At 48.9% G+C, this 23,363-nt stretch overlaps 1 protein-coding gene across 1 annotated transcript; it reads right to left on the bottom strand.

Annotated features, from left to right (window-relative positions):
• Nucleotides 1-4,595: 4,595 nt before the first annotated feature.
• On the bottom strand, nt 4,596-22,791 carry RUFY4 (RUN and FYVE domain containing 4; the record flags this gene model as incomplete). Its single annotated transcript, XM_081262180.1, has 11 exons — nt 4,596-5,033; nt 5,593-5,703; nt 10,407-10,553; nt 17,332-17,438; nt 18,426-19,058; nt 20,571-20,637; nt 21,021-21,164; nt 21,471-21,577; nt 21,855-21,980; nt 22,511-22,617; nt 22,746-22,791. 11 exons carry the CDS (start codon nt 22,789-22,791, stop codon nt 4,931-4,933), a joined length of 1,698 nt encoding a protein of 565 aa, XP_081118306.1. The 3' UTR covers nt 4,596-4,930.
• Between the last annotated feature and the right edge of the window lie 572 nt (nt 22,792-23,363).

Raw genomic sequence — 23,363 nt, 5'->3', positions numbered from 1 at the left:
GGTGATACTTGTGTACATTTAAATTTTGATAAATACTACTAAATTGACTTTCAAAAACATGGTGCCAATTTACTGTCCCATCATCAGTTTATCAAAGGGCCTGTAACCTGTATATTCACTCTGAGCATGGTACACAGTCAATGGTTTTCCCAATCAGATAACAGGAAATGATGTCTCACTTTTTAAATTTTATGTTTTTGATTGCTGGTGAGGTTGAGGTTTGTATTTTTCTCTTTCGAGCTACTATTTCTGTTTTCCCTTTGTGTAGGATTGTCCCACTTACCATTGATTTGCAGGAGCTTTTTATATATTATGGGAGTATTACATTTTGAATGTTTGTTGATTATGTTAAAATATTTTCTCTCAGCCTCCTGTACACTTTTTTTTTTCCTGGTACTGGGAATTGAACCCAGGGCCTCACACATACTAGTCAACACACTAGTTCTGAGGGACACCCCCAGGCTCTGTAGTAAGCTTTTAAACACTAGGGTGAAAAACTGACTGTGTAGGTCTTACCTTGATCTCTGTGTCACTGAATTTATTTCCCATAAATTTCTCTTGGTTCATTTGTTGCTTTATATCTCAATTCATCCTCAAATATGGGTGTTCCCCAGGCTTCTACCCTGGGCCTTTCTCCTCTCCCGAGGGTAAGTCCGCCTGCCTCCCAAGCTTCAGCTAGTGCCTTATGGGCTGGTGTCTCCTGTTCCCATTGGTTCCTACTAGCGAGGCATTCCTCTCCTCAGTGTTGCTCTTGACTATCTCCTCCTCACCATCCCGTGACATTAGAGAACACTCGATGTACAATAGTGGCATATATACACAATGGAATTTTACTCTGCATTAAAAAAGAACAAAATCATGGCATTTGCAGGTAAATGGATGGCCATTGGAGAAGATAATGCTAAGTGAAGTTAGCCAATCCCCAAAAAACAAATGCTGATGTTTTCTCTGATATAAGGAGATTGACTCATAGTGGGGTAGGGAGGGGGAGCATGGGAGGATTAGATTAATTCTAGATAGGGCAGAGGGGTGGGAGGGAAAGGGAGGGGGCAGGGGATTAGCAAGGATGGTGGAATGTGATGGACATCATTATACAAAGTACATGTATGAAGACTTGAATTGGGTGTCAACGTACTTTATATATAAACAGATATATGAAAAATTGTGATATATATGTGTATTAAGAATTGTAATGCGGGCTGGGGATGTGGCTCAAGCGGTAGCGCGCTCGCCTGGCATGCGTGCGGCCCGGGTTCGATCCTCCAGCACCACATACACATACAAACAAAGATGTTGTGTCCGCCAATAACTAATAAATAAATAAATAATTTAAAAAAAAAAGAATTGTAATGCAAAACACACAAAGTACATGTATAAAGGTGTAAATTGGCCTTTGAACATACTTTGAACATACTTTATATACAGAGATACGAAAAATTGTGCCCTATATGTGTAATAAGAATTGTAATGCATTCCACTGCTGTTGTGTATTAAAAAAATAAAATAAATAAAAAATTAAAAAAACAGCCATGCAATGCCATGGGCTCTGGAGCTGGGTTGGCTGAGTTAGAAGCTGCTTCCTAGTTGTGAACCTTGGGCGGGAGTTCTAATCTCACTGCATCTCTGTTTCATCATCTGTAAAATGGGCATAATGAGAAGACACTCTGCATAGAGTTGATATGGGGATTGATTGAGGGCACTCAAACGTGCTCGGCACTGTTAGCCGCTGCTCCTCCTCTCTCCCTCCTTCCATCTCCTCTCAAGTCAACTCCGCCTCAAGCCTTTCCCTCTTCAATTCACCCTCCACTCTGCTCACAGAATGGTCTTTCCACAATGTGAATTTGATCACCTTCTTTCCCTTGTAAAACCCTTCAAGGATCCTTGTTGCCCTTGGGTTCCAGCTCTGAGCTGGGCACACTGTGTCCCTGCAGCTGATCCTTATTACTTCTGCAGCCCCGTTACCTCAGAACATGCCCCAGAACCCTTAATGCTAGTCACTGGGAGTCGCTTGCTGTCAGTTCCCCGGGGGCTGTTCTCTTTCTCTTGGGATCTTGGCATGCTTTCCCTGTCCTTGGAATGCTCTTCCTCAGCCATTCTGTCTGGTTGACTAACTCTCCATTTTCTTTCTGCTTTCAACCAGGAGTTTTTTTTGTCCCCCCATCCCACCCTGGCACTGGGGATTGAACCCAGGGCCTTGCCCATGCTAGGCAAACACTCTCTCTACCACTGATCTACATTTCCAGCCCTATTTTTTTTTTTTTTTTAATTTTGAAACAGGGTCTTGTTAAGTTGCCCAGGCTGGCTTCAAACTTGCGATCCTCCTGTCTCAGGCTCCCGAGTCACTGGGATTACAGGCACGAGCCACCACATCCAGCTGGGAAGACACACTGCATAGGGTTGTTATGGGGTTTGTAGTCAATCATCTGTTTGGCTGTTTCCTCTTCCATGTCTTGAAGGCAGTGATTTTATATATATATATATATATATATATATATATATATATATATATATATATATATATTTATCTCATGTCTCCAAACCAACCGCAGTGTGAAGTGTATTATGAATACTTAATACATTTTTGTTTATTGATAATGAAAAGCCTCAACAGTTTGGAGAAACTGATATGCCTGGGGATATCTTGTTGTCATCTAATTTTAAAAACTATGTAATTTCATTGCCCAGATTTCCCAGGGCATCCCTAGATTCTGAGCACAAATGAAATAATGACAACAACATTCTCTATCCGTCTTAGACTCCACGTGCTCACGCAGGGCTTCAGTCCCTGCAGAGACTCCTCAGGGATTTGGGGGAGTCTGTGGGAGTGTCTCCCACGTGTTCCTGTGGACACTGCTATGGCTGGAAATGTGCCCTGGGGCCACTTACAGTGGCAGCTGATGGGGTAGTGACCACTGTGGAACCCTCTGCTACAAGGTCCACAGAGTGTAACAAAATTTTCTGATTCTTATTTAGAGCTTTTTTGCCCTCCATTGAATTCTGCAGGGGGCAACGTTGAGCTGGAGGCTGGTACTCAGCATTGCCTTTTCCTTTTTCCAAATGGGGAAGAGGTCAAGCTCCCCCCTATCCTGGCCCTAGATTCCCCTGTGATGGGTTCTCTTCCAAGAGCATCTTGCTTCTTCTTTGAAAATGGGCTTCTGCTGGTGACCTCACCCTCATCAGTTTATCAGGAAGGTCTGAATTCTGTGTGCTGGAATTCCTGCTAATACAAATTTTTTTTTTTCTGCCAAATTTGTGTGGGTCAGTCAGTTCTCCAGAAGGAACTGCTCTGCTTTAGGGTGATTCTGTTACCTTGACTGCTCTTGGAGCTCCTACTACCCTCGGACACCTTGTTACAGCGTTTGTCAAAAAGAAGTTCTCACCAGCTCTCCAGGGCAGAAACTGCTGTTGCAAAATTCTTGCTCCATATGAAGGCAACAGGATGCAACTCTGGTGACCCCGAGAGGCCATCCACGGGCTCTGGTCAGAGCCACAGAATTGCACAATGACTGCAGAGGCTATGTAAGGCAGAGCAGATGGGGACAGCATGGACACCTGACTGGGGCACTCAGTGTGCCCTAGAACCAGGGAAGCGCAGCTGATTGCCTTGTCATAAAGTGGGGCCCACGCTTCTGAAATAGTGTTCTCAGAAACGCCACAATTAGTGAATGACATACCCATTGCATAAGACTTCTTGGATAGTACAGGGGAAATGATCTTACCAGTGAGCCATTAAGTGTGGAGATTTCTTATTGGTTGACTGCTGTATCTAGTTTATGTTAATTAAGATAAGCTGTGTGGAATGTATATATATACCCCTCCTGTCCTACAATAAATGGCTCCCACTCCTGCTATATCAATCTACACAAGTTCCTCGTCACACCCCCCCCCCCCCCCCGGTTATTTTGCTGCAGCCTGACTGCGGCACTCAGTCCCTCCTTCCAGGCACTATTAGCTAGGGGCCCATCAAGTCTCCATACTGTTGACAGCAAGTGACAGAGAGCTGCATGCCTGCACAGCTGCTTAGAGGAACCTTATTTGTAATAGTCCCAAGTTGGAAACCACTCCAGCATGAAGCAACAGGTGAGCGCATAAACAAATTGAGGCATATCCATTCGGCCGAATAGAATATAATAGAAAAGAACTATTGATATTTGCAAGAACCTGGATGAATCTCAAAATAATGAAGGTGAATGAAGGAATGCAGACAAGGAAGAGGAAATAGTGTATGGTTTCATTTATATAGCATTCTAGAAAACACATATTAATCTGAGGTGACAGGAAGCAGGGCTGGTGGTGGTCTGGGCTTGGAGGGGGACAGCGATCATGAAAGGGTGTGAGCAAACCTTGGGCTGATGGACATGGAAGTGACTGTGGTGACAGTTTCTCAGATGTATCAAAATGCAAAAATTCCATCATGTTTATTATATGTCAGTAGCACCTCAATAAATCTGTTAAAGTTAAAACAAAAAGGAATCAAACACAGATCCGTGAAGCAGATTAGACCAGAAGCTACTGAAGAAGCGGCATCTGCGCAAGCTTCACTCCTGGTGCATGGGGTGGGCAGTGTAGCTGGGTGAGGGGGGAGGTGCCGGAGAACCATCAGGGCCTGGGCTTTTAAGTATGGCCATGGATTTTCTGTGCCTTGAAGGACTTTGTAGACAGGCTGTAGGCCACCTCCCTCACATTAGTGACAAAGCCCTGAGAGCCAGGGGCATGTGGTACTCTGCTCATCCATGAGGGACATGCAGGGCTAGAAATGTCTTCAGACTGTCACCCCGGCTGCCGCTGTCCCTACACTGGGGTGCTGTTGCTTTGCTCACCAGCTTCTAGAACACGAGGCCCGACAGACCAGAGGACTTGGAAGAAGCAGGGAAGGGAGAGGACTGGGGTGGGGTTGTAGGTGTGGGGTGGCTGATCCTGGGTTGCTCTTTCAGGTGACCTGGGCTTCTCCTCCCTGGGCACACGGTGGGCAGCAGCACTCCTTCTTCTTGTAATCTGCAGAGCAGGCATGACATACCAGGCCTCCGCAGAGCCTGGGGAGCAGAGACAGGGCAACCTGGGGTGGACGCTGCAGCTGGCAGAGGAAGCACGGGGGTTTGTGCCAGGGCTTTTCATCTCCCAGCAGGATGGCCCTTGGTCTGTCCCAGAAGTCTCCCCTTTCTTAAAGGGATTTCTGATGCCTGACCTCCCTGGACCCTCAACTCCAAGTGGCAGATTCTCCTGATGGCTCATGTCCCCCTCTTGCTCTGCTTGTCCTGCCACAGTGATGGCAGAGGACATCTGAGGAAGGGAAGGAGAACAGCTCACTCGGGGCAGGAACCCTTCTCCCAGATGAGGAGCCCATGGTCTGTCCTTTGAAGATGACACAACCCTGTCACCCAGGACCCATTCCCTCTCTGGCCCCTTCCCCATGTTGTTGATCATGACAGCTTAGTGTCTGAGGCCAGGTGGGGTGAACGAGTGGCCAGGTGTAAGTGGCCTTTTATAAATGCCCAGTTCCTTTGTTCCTTCTCTCCCTAGGGTGCAGAGGGGACTGTGGGCTGGTGGAAAGTGGACTGTCCCAGAGGAAGGAGTCTGTGTCCTTCCCGGTACCTGCAGGGATACCGCCGGGACAGCCTGCTGAAGACCTTGCTGCAGCCAACGCAGACGGCGGGAGCCACAGAGGAGAGCTGCTGCAGCCTCTGCCACTGGCGGTCCTTCTCACTGACAGACAGGGACAGGGCGGAGGCAGAGGCAGACAGAGAGACAGGAAGGAGGAGATGACCCGGATGGATGGAGGGACAGAGAGGGGCAGAAAGAGGAACATGGAGGCAAAGAAGGAGGAAGAGGGGGATGGAGAAACACAGAAAGACAAAGTGAGATGGGGACAAGGGGCAGGGAGACAGAAATGAAGAGGGAAGTGGATGATGGGAGACATTCAGAGAGAGAAAGGACGTTGGAGAGTTGGAGAGGGGACAGACGCACAGAGAAGGAGAGAGACACAAATGTAGAGGGAGAGAAAAACAAGAGGACACAGATGCAGGCACACACGGAGACAAACGGTGACAGAGACAGAGATGGGAGGAGAGAGAGAAAAATGAACAGGAGTGAGCCACACCAGAGCTGGGTTAGTTCATTCTTGGAGAATCTGGATGGTGACACCCAGCTCCCGGCTCCCAGCAGAACGTGACCCAGATCTATAATCTCTTCACCTCCCAGTGCACCCCTTGGTCACAGAAGCCCCTGTGGTCCTGGCTCCAGGTGCCTATAGCACTTAAGGACCACTTCACCTTTTATTTGGCACTTGAAACAAACTGGCGTATATTTATCTGTGTCTGCCCTTGCAAAACTATCTTCACTGTTTTTTTTTTTAAGGGTGTTTAGAAATATCAGTTGTTTTAAAATTTTGTCAAAATAATACATATACACATTTTAAAACTCAAATAGCACAGAGGGAACATATTAAAAGACACTGGCACCTCCCCCTCCTTTCTGTTTTCAGTGGAAACTCATTCTTGCAGGTTTTTTTTTTCTTTTTGGTATTAACTTCCATATCTCCCTCCTTCAGTAGACAATAGTTGCTCTGGGGCCCGTCCCTTGACAGCAGAGCATTTAGCTTATTTATTACCATCCTTGCCAGTTTCTCTTCCTTCCTCCAATGGAGTTATATCCCTATTTTTAGTTCCTCTGTTGGTTACCATTAGAAGTTTCCAGAATGTACTCACATATTTTTTTTCTCATTCTATCTATGACTCCCGTTCAGTAATAAGATGTTGCCCTTATCCCTTCCCTCATCTCTTCTCCTTCCTTCTCCTAACTTGTCTTCTATTCCTGAAACATACAATATGGTAGCCACTTGCCACATGTGTCTAACTGAGTTAAAATTAAATAAAATGAAAACCTTCATTCCTGTGTTGCACCGGATCAATACTTCAGGTGCCCCATCCCAACATGTGATCTGTGGCTATCATGGAGTCAACACAAATATCAAACATTTTGTCCACAGAACCTTCATTGGATTCTCCTCTATACTTAATGTTGTTAAGGTGATAGCCTTCATGTTTCTATAACTGCCTCCTGCGCTTTGTCTTTAATTTGATTCTAAGGTTGAAAAAAAGTTAATGAATTGTGTTTACATTATTAGACAATATATATACATATTATGTCCCAAAGAATTGTATTCTATAATTTATAAGTTGTGTTCTATAATTAATTAATTAACTCATTCATTCATTCATTCATTCAGCACTGGGGATTGGATCCAGGGCCTTGTGAAAGCACCCTACCACTGAGATATATCTCAGCCCTTTCTATTTTTATTTTGAAATAGAATCTCTCTAAGTTGTCCAGGCTGGCCTTGAACATGTGGTCCTTCTGTCTCAGAGACTGAACTCAGGGGCACCCAACCACTGAGCCACATCCCCAGCCCTATTTTGTGTTTTATTTAGAGACAGGGTCTCACTGAGTTGCTTAACACCTCGCCATTGCTGAGGCTGGCTTTGAACTCAAGATCCTACTGTCTCAGCTTCCCGAGCTGCTGGGATTACAGGCATGTGCCAACTGTATCCAGCTCCCTCATATTTCCATTCTTGAAAGACTTATTTTTCTCAGAGTTTTTAACTGCCTTTTTTTTATTCTTTGCATGAATTGCCTTTTACCTATAATGCCCTCCCAACAATTCTCTACCATAGCAATTACACTTTTGTTTCCCTTCCCCAGAGACCTTCTTCTAGATTCCTCTCTTATAATCTAGAGAGCTCCCTGAACTTGCTGCCCACTTGTCTTCTTGGGAATTTCCTTTCCTTTTCTCCTAGGCTAGAACTTTTGTTCCCTGAATTCCACATCTTCTCCTTTCTTTGCTTACTTCCTTGTTTTCCTGGAACACATCCTCAACTAACTTCCTATGAAAGGCTGTGTGGGAGGTGAATTTTCTAAGACCTTTCTGACTGATAAATGTCTTTCTCCAATTCCTTCCCCATTTAATTCAAGGTTTGGCTGGGCCTGGAATTCTAGGGCAAAAGTCAGCTTTTCTTAGAACTTGAAGTATTATGTCATGGACTCTTGGCCTGCATTGGGTTCTACTTCATTTATATGTGACTGTGGTTTCCTCCAAACAGTTTGGAAATATTTTCTTTATCTTTGTTTGACTGAAATTTCTCACAATTGTATCTAAGTGTAGGTTTAGCTTGTTTTATATTTTATTTTTCATTTTTTGTGCTGATCTTTCAGGGAAATCCTTACATCTGAAGATCTGTGTCTGTGAGAGCCTGGAAATTTACATTTTCACCTTTGTCAAATTTTATTTGACACTGTCCATTGTTTTTACTCTCCTTTTTAGGAACTTCTGTATGTTGGTGAGGATATTGGAACTGTTAGACTGATTCTTTATGTCTCTAATTCTCCCATGAATTCCAACTTTCTGGGCTTTCCATTCTTTCTGAGAGACTGCCTCATCTTTCTCTTTCGATTCTTTTAGTGAATATTAAGATGTATTTAGCAACCATATTTTTAATTTCCGAGAACATGTCTCTTTCATAGCACCTTGTTTCAGGGGAGACACTTTGTCCTTGGTTTGTTGATTTTCCTCTCTCCCTTTTGTGTTCTAGACTCTCCTCAAAGCCTTGGTTGTCATTTTATGTTTGAGAAAGAGGCAACAGAAGCGGGTTGGTGCTCCAGGTATTGGACAGGGCTGATTGACAGGTGGCTTCCCTTTCAAGGGCACTTGGCAGGGAGTTACCTAGTGTACTAGACTCCCAAATGCCACTACAATCTGGTCTTCTACTTGGGACACCTAAGTTTCTTTAGAGAGGACCTGTCGATTATTTGCTTTGGAGAAAAGGTGATTTCTGCTGGGTATTCTGTGGGTGGGGAGGCAGGCAGAGGAGGGGGAATGTACACTCCTCTCACTAATGACTTTATCCCCTCCTCTTCCTTCACCACGGGGTCCGGGGATCTCCAGGTCTTCGAGGGCTACCTGGGGCTTCACACAGCATCCACTTAGCCATCCATTTCCCAGCTTTTGGAAATGAGCTGGAATCTCTCCCCTTTGGTCAGTCCAGCTCCTTTTCTCTATTGTAAGGTTTATTCTCTTACACTCATTATGGTGAGCTCTCAGGATGGAGAACAGAGTCCTGTCTTCCATAAAGCTTCTGCCAGAAGCTTGTATTATATAGATTGGAGTTCCCTGAATACACCTGATTAATGTCTTTAATATCAGAAAAAACTAGTCCATGTAATATATATCAGTGTATATATCTAGTATATTTCCTTTGAACAGATAGTGAGCGTTAGGCAATTATTTCCTTGTCTTTTCCTTTTTGATCCTGCTACAAAGATGCTTAGAGCTGAATTCTAACCCTAATCTTAATATACATCCTAGCTCTGTAGAGCGTTTTTTCCTTCTGTTTCATCTTCCATTTAATCTTCTACTTTTTTCTTAGCAATCTCATGTACGTGTTTTTTTCTTGTTAGCTATCTTAAACTCTTTTTTAATATTTATTTTTTAGTTGTAGTTGAACACAATACCTTTATTTTATTTATTTATATGTGGTGCTGAGGATCGAACCCAGGGCCTCGCACGTGCTAGGTGAGCGCCCTACCTCTGAGCCACAACCCCCGCCCTATCTTAAGCTCTTTGGTGAGGTAAGAGGTTAACCTTTTATATCTCCCTTCCTCTTGCCCAATGGACACCTTGGAGGAACTCTTTCCTTAAATTATTTGTCTGTGCCTTCCAAGTTGATCTGTCTTTCTCAGCTTTAATATTTGGAGTTTCCACAAGAGAATTCCATTCTGGGTGACCTCCCAACAACCTTCTAACTTTCATGGAACCTGAGCCCAACCTGAGTCTCCTGTCCCCTAAACTACACCAAAGGATAACATATGTGTGAATTATCTCCTTATTAGACTCAAAGGTGGAAGCTGTGCTTCACAGCCCCACCCCCACTCTCTGAGAGCACAGTGGTCTGAATGGACCCTGGTGACCCTGGCCTCTGGAACCTAGAATGGCTGACTGGAGTCAGGCCCATGGGCCCAGGGGTCTGAGGAAGACCAGTGGGCAGGCAGGTGTGGGACATGTGACTATTTGGTTAATCCCAGTGTTTCTTTTCCTCCCTCCCCTAATTCCTTCTCAACCCATGAGTTCCCCTCTCTTCTCCTAATTGCAGTAGGTGTGTGTATGTGGAGGCAGGGGAGGCCTTATTTTCAGGGGACTCTATAAAGCCTATATGCTGTCCTTGGTGACCAAGTCAGCCCCTCTGACCTTCAGTCTCCTCATCTGTAAAGGAACATCAAGGGATATAAAGATAGCATTGTGGGATCTCTAGATTCCTGCTTGAGAGCTGTGGTTGGGATAGTTTTCCTGTCCACTCTCCACACCCCTTACCTTTCCTCCTTCGGCACCCCAGCCCCTCCCTCCTGCCCGTCCTTACTGAATCAGTTCCAGCACCCTCATCTTCATGGCCTGGACCAGGTCCCGCTGCCCCCCGAGCTCCTCCTCGTGCAGGGTGTCCCTCCTCTCAGCCTCCTGGTGCTTCTGCTCCAGCTCTGCCTGCAGCCGGGCTCTCTCCTCCTGACATCTGTGCACAGAAGGAAGACCGAGTCCTGAGGGAGAAGGCTCAGCCTCTGCCACTGAGCCGGGCTGGACCTCTGGCTGCCAGGGAGCCCCCTGCGGGGAGGGAGCTGGTGGCAACTGAAGTCCATGGGTGTGGGTGTGCACAGTGCACAACACACCCACACGTACTCACCAACACTGAGCTGAGCCCGTGTGAGGTCTGACACCTGTAGGCGACTCTTCAGCGATCATTTAGAGAAATGAAAAGACGGGCTAGCTGCGTTCCTTCAGGGGCCACTTGCCAACATTTCCATTCCCCCCTTATTCCTTTTCCTTTAAAATATTTCCATTTTGAAGTGAAATTTTCCTGAAAGGTGTGTTCACAGCATGGCAACCTTCTGAGGCAAGGTGTGTGCCTGGGAACCCAGGCAGGATGGACTGTGCCCAGCTGGAAACAATCATGTATGGAGCAGGGGACCAGTGTAGGCTTTGGGGTGATTTTTTGCTTTGAAAAGTTATTTTAAAGTTATGTCACTTTTTTTCCCAATTTAAAAAATAATAGTAAAAATATGGCTTTCCTAAATTTCTGTTTCAATTTTGGGCTTGGAACTGTCTCAGCTCTATTCTTGTCTTTTCTTTTTGTCTTTAGTGGTTTTCTAGAACATTCCAAGAAGTCTACTGAATTGGACATAAAAAAGCCCCATCCCTTTCTCCCTGGCTTGGTCAGGAGGGTGTCCTGATGGTGGGTGGATGCTGGGGAGGGTCTCACGCTCTCTGGATGTCTCTGGGTGGGCACATGTGTGTATGTTCCCCTGGGCTTCAGCATGTTGGAGGGGAAGAGGTTTGACCAAAAACAGAGCTATTAATTTTTGAAACATAGCCATTTAGGGTGCTGTGTGGGTGGGCCTGAAATCAAACTGACACTAGGTAGCCACTGAGATTCCACAAAGGCCAGTCACTGCAGACTGAAGTGGGTTCTGCTGCTCAGGCCTGCTGAAGGTCACCTTGGGACTTTTAACAACACTCTTGACTTCAGCTTCCTCGTTTCTTAGCTGCTGACTTGAATTTTCCTGAGCCAGTTACAGGCTAAGTGATCCCAGGTCCTATGTGCCCATGGTGGTGCATATCTTTGGGGTGGGAGAGAAAACTCATGCGGCACCTAGTGTGTGCCAATGATTATTTTAGGTGCCAGGAGTGGAGCAGTGCCCAGGGTCCTGTGGAACAGTTAAACAAGTGGTGGACCAATAAATCAATTAAATCGTTAAACCCACTAATCAGTGTATGACGGAGATCAAAGAGGGACCGAGGCAGAGACCAGACAGGGTGCTGGGGGAAGGCGTCTCAGACACAGACATCGAAGTGGACCTAACAGATGAGAACTTGGCCTTCAGGAGCCAGAGACAGGCTTGTGCAAAGGTCTGCAAGCTGGAAGAGCTCGGCTTGTTTGAGGAACTGAAAGAAGGCCAGTGTTGTCAGAAGCCAAGGAGGGCAGTGCAGGAGGGGACATGGAAGGAATGAAAGTTTCTTGAGCACCTACTATAGGCCAGGCACCCTCTTACTGTTGTATAGCATTGTTTCATTTAATTTTCATCATGAGAAAAGTAATATGATCTCGAGTTTATGACAGGAAATTAGAACCTCAGAAAGGGAGTGACACTTGTCCAGAGTCACACAGCTTGATAAGCGGAGGGAGTAGGAATCTGCACACCGGCCTGTCCAGCTCCAAACTCTTTTTGCCTCCCACACTCTCGTCCACACAGGGCCCTCATCACTAGGGCCTGACACCAGTGCAGTGGACAGCAGGTGAGGGAGGGGTGGCTCCTTATACCCCTGACAGGCCTCAAGGGAGCTCAGAGCTGCCACCTGAGGGTGGAGGGAGGTGCCCCCCTGACTCCCCCTCTCCTGGTGTGTGCCTGTCCTAATCTCTGTGGCCTGGAGGTTTTACACAGAGGGCAGCAGGAACCATACAGCTTGGAAAGATGGCCCCCTAGAGCCCTGAGCTGGAAGGAGGAACGTTAGAGACCCCACTGCCTCCTTTTGCCAATCAGGGACCTGCAACCCTGGAGGGGAGGCCACTGTCCCAGGGCCACAGCCTCAAAGCCACGAAGTGTGGGAAGCCACATATCTCAGATCCAAGTGCACTTTCCCAGCTGCTGGTGGGTCCTGGGGCTGCCTGGGGGGTCTGCAGTGGCTGCCTGTGTGTCTAGCCTGGGCTCAGCCCCGCCCCCCTCAGTCTGTCCTTTTAATTGCACCCACTCAAAATCCTCGGGGAATAATTCCAGGGTCTCATAATCCCAGAGTATCACCTGGCTCTTCCAGGCTCCTGGCCACCACCTGCCCTTCTCTCTGCTCTGGTCACATCTTCTGGACCTCTGGATCTCTTCTCCCCCTCCCACAGCACCCTGGGTGTGGGTATGGGTGCAGTACAGTCTCTCATGGCTGGGGTTTGTGCTCAGCTGTCACCTCTTTGGAGATGGCTTCCTGAACCCCAAATCTGAGTGACAGCCCTGTCTGCCATTACCTTCCTCCCTGGCTTTATTTTTCTCCCCATCATCTGTTATTGCCTGATGCTGTATTTCTGTTAGTTTCCTGCCAGTCTCTCCAGGTCTTTCTAAAAGACACAGGCTGTCACCTGCTCAAGGCCAGAGAGGCACAATAAATACAGTTGATGGACTAAATGGGCTCTGTGGCCTTTCCGCTGGCTGCTGGTGAGACCCCATCCCCAGCTTGATGCCCACCATGCCTGTGCCAGGCAGTGAGCTCTGTCCTTGGTTTTCTGGACTTTGGGGCACGGGCGGCAGGTCCTCTTCTAGGCTCTGGAGCTGCTATTACCATCTGCTCTTCCCAGCTCTGACATCTCTAGCCCCGCTTCTCTCTGGAACTCCACACCCAACTTCTTGCCCAATGGCCACATGTGGCTGTCTGACAGGTGTCCCCAACTTTACCTGTTTAAAGGGAAGCTCCCAAGCGTTTCCCGCCACCTGCACTGCCACAGCCTTCCCCACTTGGGTTAATGATGACTCTAGCTTTCCAGTCCCTTGGGTCAAAAAACTCAGTCATTCTTGACGTCCATCTTTCTCTCAGCATCCCCCCAGCCAGTCCCTCAGGAAGTCCTGTTTCAAAACGTATCCAGAATGCAGCAGTTGCATCTCTCCCGCCGCCCCAGCCCCAGTTGGGCACCTCCGTTCTCCCTTGTGGGGGACAGAAGCTTCCTGGAGGTCTATCTGTGCCCAGCCCTGCTCACCCACAGTCCAGCTCCATGGGACCTTTTAAAACATATGGCAGCCAGCTTGGTGGCACACACCTGTAATCCCAGTCGTTTGGGAGACTGATGCAGGAGGATGGGGAGTTGAAAGCCAGCCTCAGCAACTTAGCAAGGCCTTAAGCAACTCAGTGAGACCCTGTCTCTAAATTAAAAAATAAAAATAAAAAAGGGCTGGTGATGTGGCTCAGTGGTTAAGCACCTATGGGTTCAATGCCCACTGCAAAATAATAATAATTAAGATAATAATAATAAATAAAATAGAACATACAGCAGTCTGGAATAGGCAAATCTATAGAGGAAGAAAGTAGTTTGTAGGGCTGGGGTTGTAGCTCAGTGGTAGAGCACATGCCTTGCATGCATGAGGCACTGGGTTCCCTCCTCAGCACTACATAAAAATAAATAAATAAAGATATTGTGTCTATCTACAACTAAAAAAATATTTAAAAAAAGAAAGTAGTTTGGGAAGTGACTGCTATTGAGCACTGGGTTTCTTTTAGGGGTGATAAAAATATTCTAAAATCGTGTTGATGGTTGCACAGTTCTGTGAATATACTAAAAACCATCGAATTGCTAAACATTTGAAAAAGCATATAAACACAATTTGACATGAAAAAGAAAAAAGTTAGATCCCGTCACTCTTTTACTCTGAACTCTCAATGGCTTCCGACTTACTCTGAGTTGAAGCCAAGGACATTTTGATGACCTACCAGGCTTTCCCCAACTTGACTCCCTTGCCCACTGGACCTTGTCCTTCATCCCCTCCCCTCTTCGCCCCACTGGGCCAGAACAGCCTCTGTGATGTTCCCAGCACCCGCTGTGCACTCTCCCACCTCAAGGCTTTCGCTCTTGCAATATCCTCTGCCTGGATACATCAGAGGATGCCCTGGTGTCCGCCTACCCTATACCTGAATGTGTTACTTTTTCCTTTTTTCAGGTCTTTATGCAAACACCACCTTTCAGAGAGGCCCTCCCTGTCCACACCACCTTATTTAAAGCTTCACACTGACACACCTGATTCCCTTTCCCTGCCTTATTTTCCTCCTGAGAATTCACATCAGTCGTGTTCCCTGCGCTGTGCTTCTTATCAGGTTCACGGCCTGCCTCTCTCTCTGGGTGGAAGCTCCAGGAAGGCCGCCATTTGTGTTCTGCCCATGGAAGTGATTCCTGTACCACAACAGGCCTGGCTCGAGTGGGTCTCGAGTATTTGTGGAATGACTGAATGCAGGCACCAAGCCCATGGTGGTCTATGTCAGGGCCCCTAGTCACAGGGAGCAGCCTGAGCTCCCTGGAGCCACCCAGCTGCTTCTTCCAGCTTTCTCAATCCTACAAAGGATTCTTGGGTGGCCACGGCTCCTACATTCACTTAGGGCTTGAATCATTGGACTATTTGCTGACAAAGGCGGCGGGCTCAGCTGAGTATGTGGTGGGAGGAGCCCTGGGGGGAGGTTTCTGGGCTCCTGGGCCCGTCTCTTGCTGCTAAGCAGACAGTCTATAGATTTCCCAGTGATTCAGTCTGAATCACAGCAACTGGGACTCTACAGGAGGCTGGACTGGTGCCTTGGCCCAGGGCAGGTGTGAGCCACATGGAAGAGAGACAGAGGCGGGCAGGCGGGCTGAGACTAATGGAGACCAGGGAGAGAGACACAAAGAGTCTGAGTCACATCCAGGAGGGTCTTTGCAATGTGGACATATTTTTAAAACGTAAAGTACCAGCTGGCTGTGGTTGCACACGTCTGTAATCGTAGCTACTTAGGAGGCTGAGGCAGGAGGATCCCAAGTTTAAGGCCAGGCTCAGCAATTTAGCAAAACTCTGTCTCAAAACCAAACTTCAAAGGGGCTGAGAATGTAGCTCTGTGGTAGAGAAATTGCCTAGCATGTGTGAGACCTTGGGTTCGATCCCCAGCAATACATGCGCAAGCACACACACACACATACACACAGTTATTGTTATGATTTGTATGTGAGGTGTCCCCCAAAAGCTTGCATGTGAAACGATGCAAGAAGGTTACTAGAGCTTTACCTCAATCAGTGAATTAATCCCTGATGGGATTAACTGAGTGGTAACTGGAGCCAGGTGGGATGTGGTTGGAGGAGGTGGGAATAGGGGACATGGCTTTGGGGTATCTATGTGTATCTGGAGAGTGGAATCTCTCTCTGCTTCCTGATCATCATGTGAGCTGCTTCCCTCTGCCACTCTTGCCATGATGTCCTGTCTCACCTCACGCCCCGAGAATGGAGCCTGCTGTCTATGGATTGAGACCTCTGAAACTGTGAGCCCCCATGAACTCTTCCTCACCTACAATTGTTTTTAGTTGCAGTGGCAAAAAAACTGACTGAAGCAATCATGAAAGAGAAACTGAGTCATGGGGAGCCTGAGGGGGAAGGGTTGCAACGGACTTGAGTTCAAGGTGATGATGGGAAGATGGAGCTGCCGGATAATCGGGCAGACATGGAGAGGCTGAAGGACAATCACACTCCATATCTGTGGAGTCAACCAACCAGGGAACAAAGATATTTTGGAAAAAAATAGAGTCAGCATTGGACACATACAGTCTTTTTCTTGTCATTATTTCTTAAATGATGTAGTATAGTTTAACTGCTATTTACCTAGTAGTCACGTTGCATTAGGTATTATAAGTGACGTAGAGATGGTTTAAGTATGTAGGAAGATGTGCATAGGTTCTATGCAGACCATTTTGCCATTTTATATAAGGGACTTGAAGAGTGGGGACACAGCTCAGTGGTAGAGCACCTGCCTAGGGTGTGTGAAGTGCTACATATGATTCCCAGTACTGCAAAAAGAAAAAGAGAAAGGAAAAAACCCTCTACCCTCTAGGGGATTTGAGCATCCATGGAGTTTGATATCCATGGGGAGTCTGGAACTAATCTCATGTGGATTCCTAGAGATGGATGCACTCAAGAACTCGGCTGGGAAGTAGTGTTTAAGCCCATCGTTGGGGAACCCCATGCAGGGTTTCGATCTCAGCTCCTCTGCTAACTAGTTGAGGCTGGGTGAGTTATATCATACCTTGGAGTCTCAGTTTAATCATTTACAAAACAGAAATTCTTATAGAACTTATTTTCAGAAAGTTGCTATGAGGAAGTGCCTACAACCGAGCCTGGGATGTAAGAAATGCTTGGAAAACGAGAGCTATGGTTATGATTATCAGGAGGGTAAAAGATCATGTAACAGAGAACAAGAGACTGAGAGACAAATGGAGTAGAGGGAGACAGAAAGAGATCGTGGCGGGGATGATTGGGTGGGGTGCAGAGGAGATTGAAAAGACAGAGGGGGAGAGACAGAGGCAGGGGCCCAGGAGACGCAGCGGCAGGAGGCAGGAGTGAGGTGGGAGGGATGGAGGGCAGGATGGAAGGACCCTCCTGGGCTACTGGGAGGTTGGTGAGGGAGGGTGGGAAGGCCTGGTGATGAGGAGCAACGCACTGGACAAGCTTCCCAAAGTGTACCCGCACAGGGCTGGTGCGTGGAGGTGCTGATGGAGAACATGCGAGCCCGGCCTCCCGCGGTTGCCACGGTTACCTGCTGAGCTGCTCCTGAAGGGCCTGCAGCTCCCCCTCCTGTGCCTTCAGTAGCTGCTCCTGGCGCTGGGTCTGCTCTTCAGCCTTCTGAAGCCCAAGTCTGAGGTTCTGGGGGATGGAAGGGGGGAGGGGGAAGCTGAAGGAGTGGGCAGAGACCCCAGCCCGGAGCCGGCCTGATGAACTTCCCCATGAGGCCCCAGGCCATGCTGTTGAGGGGAGGGCAGGACTGGGGAACACGCAGTGTTTCCTCCTTCACTGGAGGATGGAGCTCAAGGACCTAGAAGGCTCTGGCTAGGGAGGAGGCTGAGGGAGGGCACGGTGGCAATCTTAGGTGACCACCGGGACAAGTATTTACAAGAGTGGGGTCTGCAGCAGTAGGAAGGTACCTGCCATGGTGAGGGAGGGACACTGAACTTGAGAACAAATGACTGCCCCTGAGAACTGTCGGAGGGGGTCTTGAACGCAAATGCTGACAGGGCTAGGCAGAGTATGGAGAAAGACAGTGGGGGCAGTGTGGAGCAGTAGGGAAAGGTGGGGAGCTTCCAAGAGGCATCCCCAAATAATAATCCTGGGCAGGCCAACGAAAATTGATCTGTGGGCCGGGCACGGTGGCGCATGCCTGTAATCCCAGCAGCTTTGGAGGCTGAGGCAGGAGGACTTTGAGTTCAAAGCCAGCCCCAGCAATGACAAAGTGCTCAGGAAAACAGTGAGACCCTGTCTCTAGATACAACACAAAATAGGGCTGGGATGTGGCTCAGGGGTCATGTGCCCCTGCGTTCAATCCCTGATACCCGACCCCTGCAAAAAAAAAAAAAAAAAAAAAAAAAAAAAGAAAGAAAGAAAGAAGGAAGGAAAGAAAATTATTTGGGGGCTGGAGTGCTCCTGTGTTACCACTGGGGACCCCATCTGTGGGTCAGGTTAGAGGGAAGGACAGCCAGGCGCAGTGGCACATGCCTGTAATCCCAGTGGCTCCAGAGGCTGAGGCAGGAGCATTGCAAGTTCAAAACCAGCGTCAGCAACTTAGCAAGTCCCTAAGCAACCTAGTAAGACCCTGTCTCAATAAAATAGAAAGGGCTGGAGGCCAACAGTTCTCACCTTGACTGTGTCCTGCAAGGGCTCCTCTGCTTGGTCCTCCCCACTGGTCATACCAGTCACTCCTTTTTGTTCTTGTGGCTCTTCTGTGGTGGGGCCTTCCTTTGTTCCCAGGTCCTGGGGGACCCAGAACTCCCCCAGAATGTTAGGCTTCTCCCACCCCAGCCTGCTCCCTGCTAGTGCTCCCTCCGTCTTCACTCTGGGGCCGAAGACCAGCAACCTCTGAGTGGGACCCCACTCTGTTTCTTCTCCATGGACCCCTTTTGTTCTCTGAACCTCTGCACCTGGCAGAATCCCTGTGCCTCCAGCTGCCATCCCTGTCACCTCCTTCTGAGCCTCCTTGGCCCCCGCCTTCTTTGGCATCATGCTGGCTCTTGGCTTCTCTAGGAATTTCTTGGTGGGCCTCGGAGCTCCTTCCTCCAGGTCTGGCTGAAGCTCCTCCTGCTCCTGGAGGAAACCCAGGCTCCTGGAATCTTTTATCTGCTTTTCCAGACAGGAGGGAACATGTCTGTGTTGCTGAGACCTGGGAAGTCCAGCTGGTTGGCCTCCTCTGGGGGCATCTTGTAGACAGCTGGCTTGAGTGGTGAGTGGCTTCTCCAGCTGGATTCCTTTGGGGCCTCCAAATGCTGCTAAGATCTGTAAAGAAGCCCCCCAAAGCCGTCATCTCATCATCAATTCACTCACCTGGTGCACTGAAGAGGTCGCAGTGCCAATCCAAAGGGCTGGCTAAATACAGATTCCCAGGCCCTTCCACAGTGAATTTGATCAGAACAGAAATAATTTCAGCAACACGCCAGGTGATCTGAGAGCCCAGCTTTGATGTGGAGGGAGCACAGCAGGGTGTCTCCCTGCCCCTTACTCCCCACCTCCAGCCTGTGTCTGTCTCCCTCCCTCACCTGGGTCTTCAACGGTGATCTTATTCCCCCTAAGTTCCTCCCACCCTTCTCCTTTAAACTTTCCTCCTGAACTTCACTCTGTGTTTCAGCTTTCACATTTCAAAATGGGAATAATAATAGCTGGTCCATAGAATTGTGATAAAATCTCAAATTGACTGACACCCAGCTGAGTGACATCTCTCAAGAAGTCCTCTCTGTACTCCCATCTTCCTTTGTCCATATCTGTGTCGTTATAGTTGTCTCTCGGTTTCCAGGAGGATCTGTTTCAGGACCCCACATGGGAACCCAAATGCATGGGTGCTCAATCCCATATATAAAATGGCATAGCAACTGCATATAAGCCATGCAATCGTCTCATATACTTCAGATAATCTCTAAATTATAAAACCTCGAATGATGTCAATGCTAGTGAATAGCTGGTGTGCTGTATGGTTTAGGGAATCAGGACAAGGGGAAAAAAAGTCTGTAAGTATTAGGCACAGAAGTGATCATGTTTTCCTAAGTATTTTCTATCTGCAGTTGGCTGACACCAGAGATGTGAAACCCAGATGCAGAAGGTGACCACACGCTTAACATGTGTTGCATGTGCTTCTTTAGGATCCATCTCCCTGAACAAGACCTTGAACCCTTTAAGGTTAGACACAGAGTCCTCCTGGTATCTGAATCTGGTGCCTGGAGGCTGGTGGGGATGCCAAACGTGCTTGTGGAAAGATGGAAACAAAAATGATAATGACCACAAGCTGCCCGTGGTGAGGCGAGCCAGGACCTTGCTCTGTACTGCACGTGGATGTCTCAATCCATCCTTGCTGTGACCCTACAAGGCAGGCAGGTAACTTGCCCAAGGGCTGTGGTTAGTAAAGGGTGGGGCTTGGCTCTGTGCCAGGCAGTCTGGCTTTCTAGTCACTCCCTGAACTCAACTGGGTGAATGTGACCTTGAAGTAGACCAACGAGAATGGCTCTGCTCTGTTCCTGCAAGCTTCTTCCCAGCGCCTCCTCCTCCTTGGGCCCCAGGAGCTCCTGCAGATGGCGTTGGTGCTCCCTTCCCCCCCCCCCTGCAGTATCCCCATCACTCCAAGAACAGCAGCCTTCTCCCCCCCTGTGCTCCCAGTGGGTCCCCTGGCCCACACACTGGCTCCTCTCTCTCTCATGTTGGCCCCCTTTGTACACAGGGGGAAGCCTAGCCACCGTTCAGTCTGGGGTCCTGGCCAGATGCGCAAGAGGCAATCAGTGAAGGCAGGAACAGAAGCACCACCTTTGGGGAATCTTTGGTCTTTCTGGGTCTTCTTCTCTGAGTCCAGCTGGAATTGGAGCAGCGGGACCTGAAAGTGAAAGAGGACAGGGACCCTGGGCCCCACTCCAGAGGTGGGCTTGGTCCTCAGATGGAGGCGGTCCCATCTTTCCAACCGCCCTGTCATCTACCCCCCTCCCACTTTATCATGCTCTCCATCCATCCACCAACACCGCTGACCACTCCTCCTCCCAGCCTCTACCCACCATCCAGCAGGTCTGGAGTGTGTATCCCCTATGCAGGGCCCTGGGACAGCATGAGATTACAGTGGGCACACAGAGGGCCAGGGCAGCGGAGAATCAGACAGAGGTCAGGGATGAAGCTGGAGGCCGACAGCTTCCAGCTTGCTCGGGATGCAAGGGGGCAATGAAAGCCGGCAGGGAAGAGGCTCCACCCGATGCCGCACCCACTTACTCTGAGAACATGGGCCAGGCACCATCCAGGTCCGGCCGCTGCAGGTCCAGGTCAAAGGCCACCCCATTGAGCATGTAGAGAGAGTCCAGGATGTCTTCCCGGAGTTCAGGGCACAAGAGAGGGCTCCGAGGGCCGTACCATTCCCTGTGTTAATAGTGATCGCCAGCCTTGGCTGTGACCTGGTGCTCTGCCACCCCAAACTCCATGAATCAGCCTGTGCTATACACCACATGGGGCTTTTCCAGAGAGGGTGTGGCCTTGGGTCAGGAGGCCACTCCATCATGATGCTACCACTCACTACTCCTGGGTTCTGGCCACCCCATCTGCTCCATTCTTCCTGGCCTTTCCTTTCTGACTCTTGTTTTGTCATCTTGGGGCTAGGGAGGGTCTCTCATGAAGGAGGGAGTGGGCTCCGATGGTGTCCCTGGGGGGATGTCCCAGTGGCCGCACCTGATGAGCTCTGGGCTCAGGAGGCAGAGCTGCAGGGACTCGGCCAGCTGTCCATGGGCCAGACAGAAGCGGATGAAGGCACGGCCTCTGCCCAGAGGGGTCTTCAGCTGTGGAGGGCACAGAGGGCCAGAGAGGGGGCAGTATTAGGCCACAGCGAGTGAAGACAGGAACAACTGGCTGATGAGGAAGGGCGTAGTGGGACTTGGAAGCTGTGGAAGGAGATGGGGGCTGCAGGGTGCTGGGGGCAGGGCTAACAAGACAGGGGGTTGTGGTCAGCAGATGGGGCTGCGTGCCCTTTGCCCCTGCCATTCTTGTCAAGAGCCTGGTGCCAAAGCTCCATCATGCTTCCGAGGTCAGCCTTCCCGCCCGCCTGGCCCTGGATACCTTCTCCTGCGAGTAGATGAAGCGAGTCTGTTCCGTGTCCCCCCGCTGCCGCCGCAGGGCAGTGCAGAGGAAGTCCCAGTAATCCTTCGGAGGGCCCAGGAAGCTCTTTTGCTCTTTCCGGTCAAACTGAGCCCAAGAGAAGGGAAAAGAATGTAGAGAAATGCTTCCTGACTAGGGGTGCAGATGTGTATCAGACAGGCAAAAGATGAAGTCAGAGAAGTAGGAAGGATGCTTTTGTGTGCATGAGGGAGGCCATCGATCACCTCAGAAGGTTCAAATGAGGATTAAATAAAGTCAGTCAAATAAAGGACTTTTTAAGCACATAGTAAGTGCTTTAAAAAATTCAGTGATAGTTATGATTTGGACTTTAACCAGCATCATGAAGGGCCAGTCCTAGGACATCTGTGCATCTGAAGCTTCAGTCTTGAGACCAGTCTTGACTCCTGGTCCCATCCTACCCAGCTTTGCTCTATCTCCCTTCTCAGGCTGCAACGACAGCTCCAGGAATGAGGCTAGATGTCAGGGAGAACTTCCTGATAGAGGGAGATGGGACAGTGCAAAGTAAAATAGGGAGGCAGCAGCTCTTCCCTGGTATCTGTGAACCCTTGCTCCAGGCCTGGGGCTGGGGAGAGGGCTGGGGGAGGGCAGGGTCCCACCTGCAACAGCAGCTCCAGGCAGCCGCAGAATCTGTGCAGCTCAGCACTGGCATCTGTCACTGGCCCCTGCCCATCCCCATAGCCCTGGAGGATGGCAGAGACAGCAGCTGTGGGGAGAATGACAGACACAGACATGAAGACATCAGCGATCGAGGCCTCTGAGGAGGGAGACGCTTCTGAGAGCCCTCACTGGCCCTGCAACTCAGCCTCAGAAACTCTCTCAGGGCACACTTACCTTTCAGGTCCCTGGTGACCTTGAGGATGGCCCCGTCATCTGCCATGGGTACTTGGAAATGATGCAATTCCCTGTGACTTAGAAGATCAGCCCAGGAAGAACCTTCTAGGCTCAGCCGCCCAGCTCTCCTTTTACAAACGAGGAATCAGAGCTGGAAAGGGAGCAGGACTTACCTAGGGTCACACAGCAAGTCAACTAGTGTGGGGGATAACCCAGCTTCCTTGAAGGTCAGCATGTAAAGATGGTGCCATGGCACCACTTACTGGGCAGTCCCTGGGTTCTAGACACTGCACTCATTGCTTGACATCCTTGTAGCGTTTAATCTCTACAATAACCCCAGGAAGTTATTAGCTCCATTTTGTACCTGGTGGAGGGTGAGTCTCCAATATCACAAAGGTTTAATTGATGAAGTCAGAACTTGAACTTAGAACTGTATGCCCAGAGGCCCGTGTTCTCAGCCTGACGATGTAAGGAGCCTCTGAGTGAGCAGAGCATATCATGTGGACACTCTGTGGGGGAATGTCACCTCCTTCCCCCACGGACAGCCCTCAGTCTTGGCAGAGCGTTGTCATCTTTGAAACCCACACATCCTTTCCTGGGCCCCAGCTGAGTGGAAAA

The sequence above is a fragment of the Spermophilus citellus genome (genome assembly GCF_964194105.1).
Source record: "Spermophilus citellus genome assembly, chromosome: 11".
Classification (NCBI taxonomy): Eukaryota; Metazoa; Chordata; class Mammalia; order Rodentia; family Sciuridae; genus Spermophilus; species Spermophilus citellus.
This window is presented reverse-complemented; position numbering and strand designations above follow the sequence as displayed.